The 15,000-nt window shown below is 45.0% G+C and overlaps 1 protein-coding gene across 2 annotated transcripts in view; it reads right to left on the reverse strand.

Annotated features, from left to right (window-relative positions):
- Positions 1-15,000, reverse strand: part of prkcz (protein kinase C, zeta) — a 136,699-nt gene that overhangs the window by 37,055 nt on the left and 84,644 nt on the right. For both annotated transcript variants that reach the window (XM_062540544.1, XM_062540543.1), the window contains 5 exons: positions 13,214-13,345; positions 12,698-12,788; positions 11,355-11,404; positions 9,299-9,487; positions 2,236-2,333 (listed from right to left, as the gene is read on the reverse strand). In XM_062540544.1, the coding sequence (XP_062396528.1) occupies positions 2,236-2,333; positions 9,299-9,487; positions 11,355-11,404; positions 12,698-12,788; positions 13,214-13,345 (560 nt within the window). The remainder of the gene's footprint in view (positions 1-2,235; positions 2,334-9,298; positions 9,488-11,354; positions 11,405-12,697; positions 12,789-13,213; positions 13,346-15,000) is intronic.

Genomic DNA, 15,000 nt, shown 5'->3' on the forward strand with positions numbered 1-15,000 from the left:
CGTGCGTGTGTGTGTGTGTGTGTGTGTGTGTATGTATGTGTATGAGTATGTGTGTGTGTGTGTGGGCAGATCTGTTTGGTTGGCAGTATGTAAAATCCTCAGTGGATTTCGTCTACCTTAAGAGTTCAGAGTGCAGGAGCAGCTCTATACTTCTGGCCTTCCCTGCACCTTTCAGTAAGCAATCACATTTGGCCAAAGTTGGATGCCTGCCTGAAGGAGGAAACATCAGACGTGTGTGTGTGTGTGTGTGTGTGTGTGTGTGTGTGATGAAACTGTGATATGAGATGTGTTTACAGAAGACGTTTCCGAGAAACAACATAAATCTGTCAAGACGCGTCTAACAATGCAGCTCACAGGGGGTACGTTGTGTAAACCTGAGATCAAGCTATGCCAAAGACACTAGAGGAATTCCCACGCACACTTTAACACACACAACACAAACAAACTCACGCATACAGTACACACGCATACACACACACACACACATTATCTCCCATTGGCTGTCCTTGCATCCCCTTCTCCCTCTCTCCTCTATCGCTCCATCATGGACACACACACAAACACACATACACAGAGTTAAAGATACACACAAATATACATACATCCAGACATAAACACAGATTTGTCCATTTCCAGGGTGGTGTTAGATTACATGGGGTAGAGCATAAGCACATTCTCACTTTTTTTTTGAGAGAGAGCTGCTACTGTCAGAGGAGACTAAGCCACTTTGCTACTCGTCAACAAACAGACTAGTTACACACCTTAAAAAAAGCATACATTCTTATAAACTTTTATTCAGGGTTGTGTGAATGTACAAACCCAGCGAAAAGACAGTGACCTCTAACGTTTGAACCTGGAAATTTAAAATATCCAACAATCTAGTTGTTTGGAATGCAATATAATTCTGTCACCAATGTGCCTTGTGCACGCGTGTGGTGTTTTGGAACACTGATGGGTTCTCAGTGGAGTTAAATACAGGCCACTTGTAATTCTGAATGTGAACCATCAAGAACAGCCAAATCCAATCTGAGCAACAAAAAAAAAATCAGATTTGTGGACTGAGCCAGGTAACATGAATGTAGCCTAAGTTCCCATTACAGCAACACTAAAGCACTGGCAGCATGCAAGGAACCACTAATCTACAACTACAAGTAGTCATGAGGAAAGCCATCATCTGTACAGTTCTAATGAATCTGAACAGGAACCAATCGACTCACCTCGGAAGTGTTCAAATCCAGCTACTATTTGAACTGTGTGCGTGTGTGTGTGTGTGTGTGTGTGTGTGTGTGTGTGTGTGTGTGTGTGTGTGTGTGTGTGCGTCTGCGTGTGCATGTGCGTGTGTGTGGATGTGAATGACAAGTGTTTGTACAACATTTGGCCCATGTTTGTGTTGCATTTGGGCCATGGTTATGGAATGTGTGTGTGTGTGTGTGTGTGTGTGTGTGTGTGTGTGTGTGTGTGTGTTTGTGTGTGTGTGACTTCTATGTTTAACTTCTACTTAAATCATGTTTGGCAGATATTAGTTGTTGCAATTTGGCTGAGCATTCATTGATGTTGCCATTTTTCCAGTGCTTGATTTGCATTTGGCTCATGTTTACAAATGTGTGTGTGTGTGTGTGTGTGTGTGTGTGTGTGTGTGTGTGTGTGTGTGTGTGTGTGTGTGTGTGTGTGTGTGTGGTGTGCATGCGCACCCTATGTTTGAGTTGTGCTTACATCATGTTTGGCATATCGAAGTGTCACATTTGTGCTGTGTGAATTTCCCATGCAAAGGTCAGTGTTTTTGCACACCAGTGTTTTGATGTTTTCTAGGTATCCTTGTTGTGTATGTACTTCTGCCATATCCAAAGCATGTCTGTCTGAAACAGGTGTTCTTCTTCGTTGGTGGCTTCAGTTGCTTAAGTTCCTGTGTGTGTGTGTGTGTGTGTGTGTGTGTGTGTGTGTGTGTGTGTGTGTGTGTGTGTGGCGTGTATGTGTGTGTGTGTGTGTGTGTGTGTGTGTGTGTGTGTGTGTGTGTGTGTGTGTGTGTGTGTGTGTGTGTGTGTGTGTGTGTGTGTGTGTGTGTGTGAGTGTGAGTGTGTGTGTGTGTGTGTGTGTGTCTGTGTGTGGCGTGTATGTGTGTGTGTGTGTGTGTGTGTGTGTGTGTGTGTGTGTGTGTGTGTGTGAGTGTGAGTGTGTGTGTGTGTGTGTGTGTGTGTGTGTGTGTGTGTGTGTGTGTTGCAAGTGCTGGCGTCTTACCGGCTCTCTGTCTGAAAGCAGGAGTGAAGCCCGACCAGGAAGGGGTTGGTGGAGGCCTGCTTAAACACATGCTTCTCCGTCTGCACCCAATCTATGTCCTACACACGAGAGAGAGGGAGGGAGGGGGCAAGAGAGAGAGAGAGAGAGAGAGAGAGAGAGAGAGAGAGAGAGAGAGAGAGAGAGAGAGAGAGGGAGAGAAAGAGGGAGAGAGAGAGGGAGAGAGAGATGAAGAAGAGAAGGGAAGAGAGGTGGAGAGATGGAAGTAGGGAAAGGAGAAGATTAGATGAGGAATGTGGGGCTGTCATCCCCATCAATATAGCAGCGACAAGACCAGGCCTAGCCTCACTCGTGCACACACACACACACACACACACACACACACACACACACAAAGGGACACACAAAGTGAACTTTTGGATTGAGATGCTGAAAGAATATATCTGCCTTTCCTGTGGGAAGGTAAAGTTGCCACACCAGACACCTCACACACCTGGAGTCAAGACGACAGCAGGATATAGAGACACACACCACACACACACACACACACACACACACACACACACACACACACACATATTAGAACTGAAGAATGATCTTGCACTCTCACGAGTTAACCAACAGGAGTCACTCTCTATTCACCCCTCTCTAATTATTCAATAACTGGCCACACTGTGAGAAATGAGTCCTCTTTAGGCAGTGGAAGCCACTGGATCACCTCAGAGTGCCTAAAGAGGACTCGTTTCTCAAGCTGTGGCCATTTATTGCCAGCGGCCAGCAAATAAATATCCCTCAGGCGTCCAGAGAGCCAATGGAGCTAGAAAAGCTTAACGTCGTATTCATAACCATACTGTACGTTCTCTTTCAGTCGAGCTCACTCAACGTCAACATACTGTATGGGAACACATACACCACAGCATCTCATTGTCAGGCGGTGGACTGGCATTCACTCTGAGAACTGACCCCTGAGGTGCTGTGAGCACACGGCTGGTGGTCATAAATAGCGACTACAGAGCACTGTCCACTTGTGGTCACTTGTGGTCAGATACGCTATCAGATGGGGACAGGAGGCGCCAGCACAGGTGGGCTACTCACAGGCACCCAGGGCACTCATGCAGTTAGTGTACTGTACAGTACCTCATCCAGTGTGGGGATAGCTTGGCTACAAGGAGCTGGGAAACCACGGTAATCTGCCGCTGTACTCCCCTTGAGAGGAACACTGTGGCCTTCAACAAGGCTCTCTTTAAGGCAGTCTTCAGAAAGGCTCTTGCTTCGGGTTTTCAAGCCGAAAAACAAAGACGCCGACAAAGTTCTGCAGAGGACATTGAGTCCAGCATGCTGGCGAGCATAGTATCGCTGGTTTGTTGGAGGATTGCTTCAAGTGTGCTTCGAGGTTTTCGTGATCACTGAAGAATGCAAAGACAAAGTGCTTTCTTGTGAAGTGGCAATTTATAGGCAGTGACCCGCAAAAAAAACTGGTCTAAGAATGACTCCCATTGGTCAATGTTGAGTGAACTGAAAGAGAACATACACAGCTGCTGCTGCTGCCGCCGGTGCATGTCTGACACAGAGGTGAGCCATCAGTCCTCAGATAGACAGACAGACAGGCAGACAGGCAGGCAGGCAGGCAGGCAGACAGGCAGGCAGGCAGGCAGGCAGACAGACAGACAGATTGCTGCTCTCCTTTCGGCTGCACAGCTGAGAATCCATGTGCACACAGCACCCCCTCCCTTCGCCAGGCCTCTGATACTGAAGTGGATTCTAGATGCCTTTCCCAGCACCAGGTACGGAACGCATCACAGCTTGCCATCTATAAAACATGAACTCCTCTTTTCGCTTCTTTCATTTCATCCTCAAGGCCTTCAGATCATTTTACAGCTGTGGCCTGATTTGTGCCAGAAAACGTCTGGGTCTGGGGTTCACGGTGATGTAGTCTTGTGTAAGAGGCATGATTACCCCGTGATAAACGACTACATAAACACAGTTATTTGCAGTGGACTGAGACGTGTGTATCCTTTTGTCTGTGTGTGTGTGTGTGTGTAGCGTTGGGGGCCACATGTGCCAGATGCTCCAGATGTTTGCAGGGGCAATTGAAGTTGTCGAGTAAATCTTACCCATCAGCCCGCTCTCCTCTACATGGGGTCTGAACCGAGGTTCCTGAGCTCGGTACCACACACTCCTTCATACTCCCTTTCGCTTGGGCTGACGTTATGAAAATGGCTTCATTAGAAACCATAAGCCCAGCAGGCCAGCCGTTTCCAACTGGCAGGGCAAACGCCATAAGCCCTGGTGATTACACGTCATTAGAACCGGTTACTACGGTTACGCAACAGCACTCAACTGTTTACAGTTTTGCGGTTGTTGGTGTGACTGTGGTCGCAGAGACTCTCTACAGTTGGAAACAACACTAAGAAGCTGATTTACAATAGATTTCCGGGCACAAACTTGATATCAACAACACACACTAGCAGTGCCAGAGTACAAGGAATAGAACTGGACAGCATCCCCAGCATCCTCCCTCTATGGCACTCTATGGCACTCATATCAAGTGGGTCGCCACCAAAACACCTTTACTCATTTATATTCTGGAGATGCAACTACACAGTTGCTTGCCTTAAGGCTGTCCTGGTAAAGTTAAAATTGCACAATCCTGCTCCACACACACATACACACACACACACACAAACACACAGAGGTTTCTCAGAAGAGGCAGGGATAAGCAGTCAGTACTCAGATGGTCACTCACACACACACACACACACACATACAAACACACACACACACACACACACACACACAAACACACACACAGACACACACAGACTATGGCCCCGCACTAGCAGAGCTGCTAGCTTGAGGTGCGTTCAAAACACCAAACAAAAGTGAATGTGTTTGCAAACATGTTCTAACTGTACATTTGCTTTAAGTTCACTGTGAACATCTGCAAACACACTCAAACGGGCTAAGGAGGTACAGTAGTTCATGGTGAACCAACTCGGAGGCTGGACTAAGGGTTCATGCAAACAGTAATTTAGAATGATGAAGGACACCGGAGCAACACAGAAGTTTTGCAATTTAGGATGTTTACACAAAAATGTTGCAATCATAATTCAATCGTTCACCACGAACGTTCAGCTCTGTTTGGCCAAATCGGAGAGGGCCTTAGGTCAGACTACGGCTGATGACAGACGTCCTGCAACTGGTCAGAGCCAGTGTCCACATCGGAGAACCACGGGAGCTACAGTATAGGTTCTACAGCAGGCCCCTGTGGGCCCTAAAGGAAGGCTAGGATCTCTACCTCCTGCACTACTGGGCTAAGATCAGCACCTTGTCTTTGCGCTTTTTCTGAGTAAGGATTGGTGTGGAGAGGAGAAGAGAAGAAGAAGAGGAAGAGGAAGAGGGAGACAAACAGAAGAGCAGAAGAAGTAACAAACAGATCAACATAAACATGTCAACAAAGCAAAGACACACACCAGAGTGCTGAGAGCTTTATGATGAGAGGAAGAAAGGTCAGGTCATAGATTTAAAAATGCAAGCGCGCGCGTGCAACACACACACACACACACACACACACACACACACACACACACACACACACACACACACACACACACACACACACACACACACACACACACACACACAGATACTATAGATGAGAAAGGGAAAAAATGGAGAAGCAGACAGATGGAGAGAGAGACAAAAATGAAAAGCTGGATAGAGAGGAATGAGATTGAGGAGGAGAGAATTCACTGGATGATCCTGCATCAGACACACACACACACACACACACACACACACAGACAGTTGCATAAATCAGAGCGATTTAATTTCCGGCCGGACAGAGAGCCGAGGAAGCAGATTAGGCTGGACAAACGGAAGATAGAGGGAGAGAGAGAGGGAGAGAGAGAGAGAGGGAGAAAGAGGGAGAGAGAGAGAGCGCTGGACAGTCACACAGGAGGAACACAGCTGTTCACTCGTTTATCTTTTCCCTCTATCCCCCCACCTCTCCTGACCCCGTCAGCCTTGTCTGCCCCTCTGCTTCCTCTTTCACCTCCGACCTTTGAACTCCACCCTCTCAAGCGGATTAGCAACAGGGGTGCAACCCTTGAGTGTGTGCATGTATGTGTGTGTGTGTGTGTGTGTGTGTGTAGGATGTCTCTGGCAGGGAGTCTGAGAGTGCTCGACTAGACTAGGTTAAACGGTCAGTGCTCCGTGTCAGTCGAGCGTCTTCCTGCTAAAGAGGAAGTCTGACCTCTTCTCCGCTGCCTGCACTTCCAGACCGGACTCCTGCGCTCATTCTGCTTACAGGACCAACGGAATCGATCTGGACGCCACTCGTCTGAACTTACTAGAATGAATAGAATAGAACTCTTGATAGAATAGAATTTAATAGAATTCAATCACAGGGAGATAAATAGAGCTGAACTGTGTCTCTTGTCTCTGTCAAAAGGCAGCAGAGAGCGATCAGGAGCAGGAGAGCATGAAACATGAAACATAAAACATGAAACACACACACACACGCACACACACACACACACACACACACACACACACACACACACACACACACACACACTCGCATACTGCACACACTGTTGAATAACGCTTTAATAATCTGTCCAGGAAAAGGAATATTAATTTGCCTATTTTATTTATTTTCTTTGGTTCTGTGTGTGTGTGTGAGTGTGTGTGCTGCCTTGTGTGAGTGCGTGTGTTTCTAACTCCATTTCTGGAACTCGCATCCCACACCAGTATCCTTTTCCTGGTGCACAGGTTTATGTGTGAGAGTGTGTGTGTGAGTGTGTGTGCATGTGTGCGTGTGTGTGTGTGTGTGTGTGTGTGTGTGTGTGTGTGTGTGTGTGTGTGTGTGTGTTTAAAGTTTTTCCTGGTGCCTGCACAGGTTTGTGTGGGCACAGGAACCAAGGCCAACCCACAGGAGTTCTACAGCTCTACAGCATGACTTCATCGGCTCCCCCGCAGACTGGAGAAGCACCAATGTGTGTGTGTGTGTGTGTGTGTGTGTGTGTGTGTGTGTGTGTGTGTGTGTGTGTGTGTGTGTGTGTGTGTGTGCGTGTGCGTGTGCGTGTGCGTGTGCGTGTGCGTGTGCGTGTGTGTGTGTGTGTATGTGTGTGTGTGTGTGTGTGTGTGTGTGCGCGCGCGGACGTGTGTAGTTAGAGGAAAAAGCACTATTGTGGATTCTGGTTCCTAATAAAAATGTCCTTGAACATATATCATGTATTATTTGGCCTTCATAACGAAGGAACCGCGTTTCAAAAGCGTGTTTATCAGGAAGTGGAGGCTTCATATGAGAAATGGCATACAGCGTCCAGATAGCCAGAGCCCAGCCGTGACCTATATGAGCACACAGAATCAAATGGATCCTGCGCTCTGTTTTGGTTCTCTATCTCTTTCTCGCTCTCTCTGTGTGTGTGTGTGTGTGTGTGTGTGTGTGTGTGTGTGTGTGTGTGTGTGTATGTGTGTGTGTGTGTGTGTGTGTGTGTGTGTGTATGAGTGTGTAAGCCCCCCCCTCCCTCTGTCTCTCATGGGTGCCTTTGGTAACAGGACGGGTCAGGAGTTCATTTGGGGTTGAATTCAGAATTTAGAATCTAGAGTCAGAGATCAGCCTCCAGCTGTAGTTACACACACTCAATTACACCAAGAAACACACACACACACACACACACACACACACACACACACACACACACACACACACACACACACACACACACACACACACACACACACACACACACACACACACACACACACACACACACACACACACACACACACACACACACACACACACACAGTACACACACACATACACACTCAATTACACCAAGAAACACACACACAGCCACAGAGAGAGAGCACGAGAGAGAAAGAAAGAGATAGAAACAGAGAGAGACTTAGTGTAATTGAGTGAGACTTACACACAGTAAATTACACCAACATAGAGAGAGAGAGGGAGAGAGAGAGGGAGGAGTCCAGGATATACAGAATAACACATATAAGAGACATAGAGTGAGAGAGAGGAGTCAAGGATATACAGTATAACACACATAAGAGACATACTGTAGGAGAGGGGGGAGGAGGTGTCTCAGGAAGCGCTTGATGAAAAGAAAGGGATGTAAAGAGAAAGTAGGAAGAGGAATACAATCTATACAAAGGACCGTATGTGGGTGTGAATCTGGTCAAGACCAACAACTGGTAGTCATTGTAGAGCATAATATTAATTTACAGTATTCATTAGCATGTATAATTCATTAATGCTGCATCCTCAAACATGCCCTCTGACTTATTGAAAATACTACTGTTCTTTTAGTTCAGTGACTACTTGCTGTGGAATTGGCTGTATCAGTAACATAATTCATCTTAATTAATCAATCTTTACTAATTCCCTTTTTTCTCACTGGGTGCCCATATTTAATGTGATTCTGAAAAACAATATAAATATATTAACATGTGTGTTTACATGCATGCATTAATACATTATTATGGTATCACTTCTAGTCATGTTTCAATAGCGATCAGAGGCATCCGACATGCTGTTCACAACAGAACTTTCTTTGTACGGATGCTGAGTACAAGCATGAACAGTAAAGACGTACTCAAGTGTTCATCTACAGTACATCAGCCCACAGTCTGGGTTACCAGAATGGGGGAAAGAAAATAGAAACACTAAACCCACAGTGCCATCTAGTGGCTGACAGTAGTCTCTCCATTCTAAATGTTCTTTTTTTATTTCCAAGAACATGTCTGGATTTGAGCATTTCTCATTGGGCAGAATATCTCAAATATATATCAGGTTAAGCAAGGATTAAATGACCAGAGAATGAAAATATCAACATTAGCTTGCCTAACTCTGTTGTGTTAAATTACACACACACACACACACACACACACACACACACACACACACACACACACACACACACACACACATACAGAATATATACTAGAGCTTTCACACATATCAGTGCAAACACATTAATAGAGAAAGAGAGAAAGAGCTACACACGCACTCAGACGCAGACACGCACACACACACTCTCACCTCGTCATCATGGACCAGCTCCTTCTTGACCACCTTCATGGCGTAGATTTGGTCATTCTTCTTGAGGCGGACGAGCAGCACTTTGGCGTAGGAGCCGCGTCCGATGACCCGGATCAGGTCGAAGTCTCCCAGACCCAGACCCTCTGAGATCTTCACTCCGTCAATGCCATCTACCACTGCCTTCAGCTCCTGTAACACACACACACACACACACACACACACACACACACACAAAGTTCCATTTCATATATAGGCCCATGCTCCTTCTACAGCACAAATTGATTTATATATATACAAACATCCTTGCCTACTGGTACAAACATACAGAGACTTACGTGTGAGTTCTATTCTTGCTTACTTCTAGAATCACAAAACATAATGCTGGCAATGACAAACTTCATCCATTGTCAGGGTGCCCACACCTTCTCAAACATCATTTAATTCAAAGACTTTTCAAGGACTCTCGAGGAACGATTCCCTGAATTTCTAGGCACTAACACAAAAGAGACAAAAGCTAGGTGGCTTTCCAGAAGCTTGGAAACAGAAATGAAAAGGAGGATTTCTCAGTTATGGTGTTACAGTGATGGCACACTATGTGGTATTTTGCCCTTGTGGTCTTTTTCCCACTAAATAAGTAAATTCAAGAATCTTCAATGACCCACGTGTAGTTACTGTATGTCTATTTTCAAAAACCTCCAAGGCCTTGATTTCTTCTTCTTTTTAATTCACAAGCTCAAGGTTTTCACATTTCACCTGCAGGAATCTGCTTTATACTCTGCTTTATAGTTCTACACCTATTAGCCATCTTAAAGCAAGAAGTAGGCCCATTTGTCTTGTTTTCCACCTTTTGTTAGGTTTCAGACTCATCTTAAAATGGATTCAATTATTTTTTACTTATCAATCCACACATAATAGTCCATACTAAAAAAAAAGATGTCTGGGGTGTTTTGTAAATGCATAAAAAATAAAAGACTGAAACTATCCCATTTGCATAAGTATTCAGGCCCTTTGTTATGGTGCTTGCAACTGAGCTCTGATGCATCCTATTTCTGTCAATGGTTCTTGAGATGCTTCTAGAACTTTATTGGAGTCCACCTGTGCCTATATGAATTGATTGGACATTATTAGGAGATGTACACATCTGTCCATATAAGGTCTCACAGTTGATTGTGTATGTTAGACTGAAAACCAAGCCACGAGGTTGAGGGAACTGTCCATAGACCTACAAGACAGGATTGTATCAAGACACAGATCTGGAGAAGGATACAAGAGAATGTCTGCAGCATTGAAAGTGCCCAAGAGCACGGTAGTCTCAATCATGCACAAATGGAACATATTTGAACAACCAACAGTCTTCTGCAGCCAACAAGCAACTAGGGACAAAGGGCCTTGGTCAGAGATGTAGCCAAGGACCCAGTGGTCATTATGAATGCGATGAGTTCCTTTGTGAAGATGAGATTGAGAGAAGCTCAGGAGTATTGTGTGTAGATTGAAGTATTGGAGTATTGTGTGTAGATTGATGATAAAAAAAAAAATGAATTGAATCGATTTCAAGATGAGTCTGAAACATATCAAATTTTTGAAAACTAGGGTCTGAAAACTTGCACTGTTTTTGAATTATCCAACCAAATTCTGTGCTTCTACAACCCAAGTGACAGTTGCAGTGTTGAGTGTGACGTTTGGATGTGAACATGAAGATATCTGCTGTGTCTCAAACCGGATACTTCCATCAGTACACTGCTAGTGTGCACTAAGCACTTACTTGCGTTGTGCCCACTTTTCAATGGTTAGTATCGCCCAATATCTGCATTGCATACTAAGTATTTGAAGTGTGTAAGTAGGCGGTTTGAGACACAGCCATAAGATACAACATTAAGAGGATTGACCTCAACAATATGGCTACCAGCATTAAGTGGAACTTGACCTCAACAATATGGCTACCAGACCGTGAAGCAGGATGCATGTGGGCATGTTTATCCACAGGACTGGGTGCTGCATTAGAGCTTTTAAAGAGAGTCAGCGCTGGTCACTGGCACTGCTGTGTGTGAGCACTCACCTCTGAGTCGTCTTCAGTCTGGTCCACTTTTCGGTTGTGTGGCAAGAAGACTGGAGGAAAGAAGAAAAGGGTGTGAAAACATAACATAACATAACATAACACACACACACACACACACAGTATTCCCTCTGCACACACACGCGCGCTAACACGCAAACACACACATGCACGCACCCACATACACGCACACCCACCCACCCCTACACACACACATCTGTTGTGTTTTCCATGTTATGTTGTTTGTTTATATATTTACAAGCTGCAAATCGGTGAGATTTGCAAAGCATTATCTATCTATTAACACAACCGGTCAAAAGTTTGGGGTCACTTAAAAGGGTTCTCCAATGTTTTCTCCGTTAGCCTTTTAAAATTATTAGATGATAGATTAGTAAACTAATTACTAATTTAAAAAAAAAACAATGCAACTATTTATCTATCTATCTATCTATTAAAGTTCTAACACATCTGCTAAAACTGTGCTCAATTTTTCTCAGTTGCTTTGGTACATTCTCAGAATTGAAAACCCCAAAACTGATTGTTCAAATTCCATATCATCTTATCATAAAATATTTGCTTTTGAGGTTTAAATAAAGATTTTGATCAAGATATGTGCTTTTGCAGGTAATCCACTAGGCGGTGCAGTTTGCTCGAATTGTTTTGAGAAATGCACTAACAGCTGTACAGATATTAATGTTAACAGAACAATTATAATAAATAACACAAGAACTAGAGGGAATTAAGCATGCCCCATTAGATGAAACCAGAAACTACTCTATATAATTAACATTTTATATAAATGGAGTCTGAAACTGGTCTGGCTTGGGACATAACATGAAGTTCATACGTTGTCCACAAGGTGGCATCACAATATATCCTTTCATTAAGCAACATTCTAGCCATCCCTCAACTGGGTCAGAGCTAAGTCTGACTATCACAAGTGTTCTCCCTGTCTCTCACACACACTCTCAATCAATCTCTCTCTCTCTCTCTCTCTCTCTCTCTCTCTCTCTCTCTCTCTCTCTCTCTCTCTCTCTCTCTCACACACACACACACACACATCCACATCCACATCCACATCCACACCCATACACACCTTTTCTCCCATTCATGAAAACAAAAAGTCTCACAAATCCTTACATTGAAAAGCATGCACACACAGACACAGAGAGAGAGAGAGAGAGATAAATAGCCTCTGGCTGAGGGCAACCTCTTCTGTGACAGGGAGAGGGGAATCAGGCAGAGGGGAACAAACGAGTGAATGAAGGAGTGAACGACCTTGAGGGAGGGAGGGAGAGAGGGAGGGAGGGAGATAGGGAGGGCGAGAGGGAGGGAGGGAGACCTACTTCCGTCTGTGTCCTCCGAGTCCTCTGGGGGGCGCCCTATTTCCTCACTCCGCTCGTCAGCCACGGGTTCCTGGGAGGGCATGACTGGATCCTGACAAACACACACACACACACAGGTACGTGGTACGTCACTGTCAGTGATCATACAAACACACACACACGCACACAGGTATGTGACTATCAGTAATCTGGCACGCACATACACACACACACACACACACACACACACACACACACACACACAAACACAAACACAGGGGATACGTCACTACACTGTCATTAATATACATAAATGTGTGTCACTGTCAATAAACAGACAGTGTGTGTGTGTGTGTGTGTGTGTGTGTGTGTGTGTGTACTGTATATCTGTGTGTGTGTGTGTGTGTGTGTGTGTGTGTGTGTGTGTGTGTGTGTGTGTGTGTACTGTATATCTGTGTGTGTGTGTGTGTGTGTGTGTGTGTGTGTGTGTGTGTGTGTGTGTGTGTGTGTGTGTGCGCGCGTGCGTGCAGTACTCACCATATGCCTTTGACAGGTCAGAGGGACGAGTTTGTGACAGCGCTTATGAACCAGCAGTTTGCAGTTGATACACTTGTAGCCCTGCCTCCCCAGGCCCCATATCCTTTCACTGCAGTGGCCACAGTACGCTTTCTGAGAGAGGAGGGGAGGGATGGACAGAACAGAGAGATGAATGAATGGATGGATGGAAAGAGATGTGGAAGAGATTGAGTGAAAAGAGGGAACAAAAAGAAAGAGAGAGTCAGTAGAAGATCATTACAGGCCAATGACATAACATACAACATGTAACATCAACCATCATACAGTTCGAGTATTTGCAGGAGAGATCTGCTCCGTTCACATCTGCAACAATACAATATGTCAAAGAGATAGGGGGAGCAATGGAGGGAGGGGTAGAGAGAGAGAGTGAAGGAGAGAGAGAGAGAAGAGAGAAAGAGAGATCATTACAGGCCAAAGATGTAAGTTAAAGTCCTGCCATGTATTGGCTCTACCTGTGCGTTTAACACACAGGTGTTTTCACTGATCTACCTGGCTTAAGAGTTGTTCTAATTAGAATCAGCTGATTAAGTGAATGGTTGAGACAAATATGTGGCAAGACTTTCTAAAGCTGGACTGTTACGCCTCTCTGTGACAGGCCAAATAATATTACATTAGTTAGTTATTATCATACTGTTTGAGTTCTATTCATGATCCTCACTTCAATTCACATCTCCACCAGTTCCAAGCAAAGCCAATCAACTCATAGTAAGTGTGCACGTCACTTCTCTGAAGAGATAAAATGTCACAGTGCTATTATGCTACAGTAAATATCAGCACTCAAGGAATGCATCTCGTCCAATCGAATAACCTGGCCATAACTAACAGCTTTATGATGCTTAGAATACCATTAGCCATTAGGGTCAGACAGCCTTGACCGTAGCTAGCCGTAAAGGCCGGGCAGTAGGCTAATGAACAGGTGTGGCGTGGGTGCTTCTAGGGCAGTGGCTAATACGATCACCCTCATCTCATCTGGGTGGATGGGTGTGGCGTGGTGTGGGCTATGATAAGGTGGACTGAGCTCTTCCATCTCAGCGGTCTGTTTGGGTCAATCCCAAGCCTGCCACTGTCCTTCATCAAGAGCCACTAGCTGAAACACGAGCAGGCTGTTCTGCATCAGGACGGTGTTCAGCATGATCAGAATGCATTAAAATACAGATTTCTATTCTTAGCTCTTTGCTACAGTATGCATCATCTCTCTCTGAGACATGAGACAGCTGCTACTACAGCGAGGGAAAAAAACAGCTCAATCTTTATATACATGCACACAGCCACACACATGCACACACACACACACACACACACACACACACACACACACACACACACACACACACACACACACACACACACACACACACACACACACACACACACACACACACACACACACACACACACAGACAATCAAGAGACGTGAATAAGTTACTTCCTCAGCTGTCTGTCTGTCTGTGAGTTTAGTTTAGCTCCTGCACTGTACTGTCACACAGGGAGAAATCTAAGCCTCACAGAATAACTAACAACTTTCAGACATGATGAGGATGAACAGAAAAGAGTGAGGTAGAGAGAAAGAGAAAGAGAAAGAGAGATAGAGATAGAAAACAGACAAGAGAAGGGAAAGAGAGAGAAATAGAGCAATAAAAGGCTCCTGTATGTGGATGTAAGAGAATTGCTAATAAACACAACCCACGCACGCACACACACACACACACACACACACACACACACAGACAGACAAAGACAGAGACAGA

Source organism: Sardina pilchardus, chromosome 7, assembly GCF_963854185.1.
Source record: "Sardina pilchardus chromosome 7, fSarPil1.1, whole genome shotgun sequence".
NCBI lineage: Eukaryota > Metazoa > Chordata > Actinopteri > Clupeiformes > Clupeidae > Sardina > Sardina pilchardus.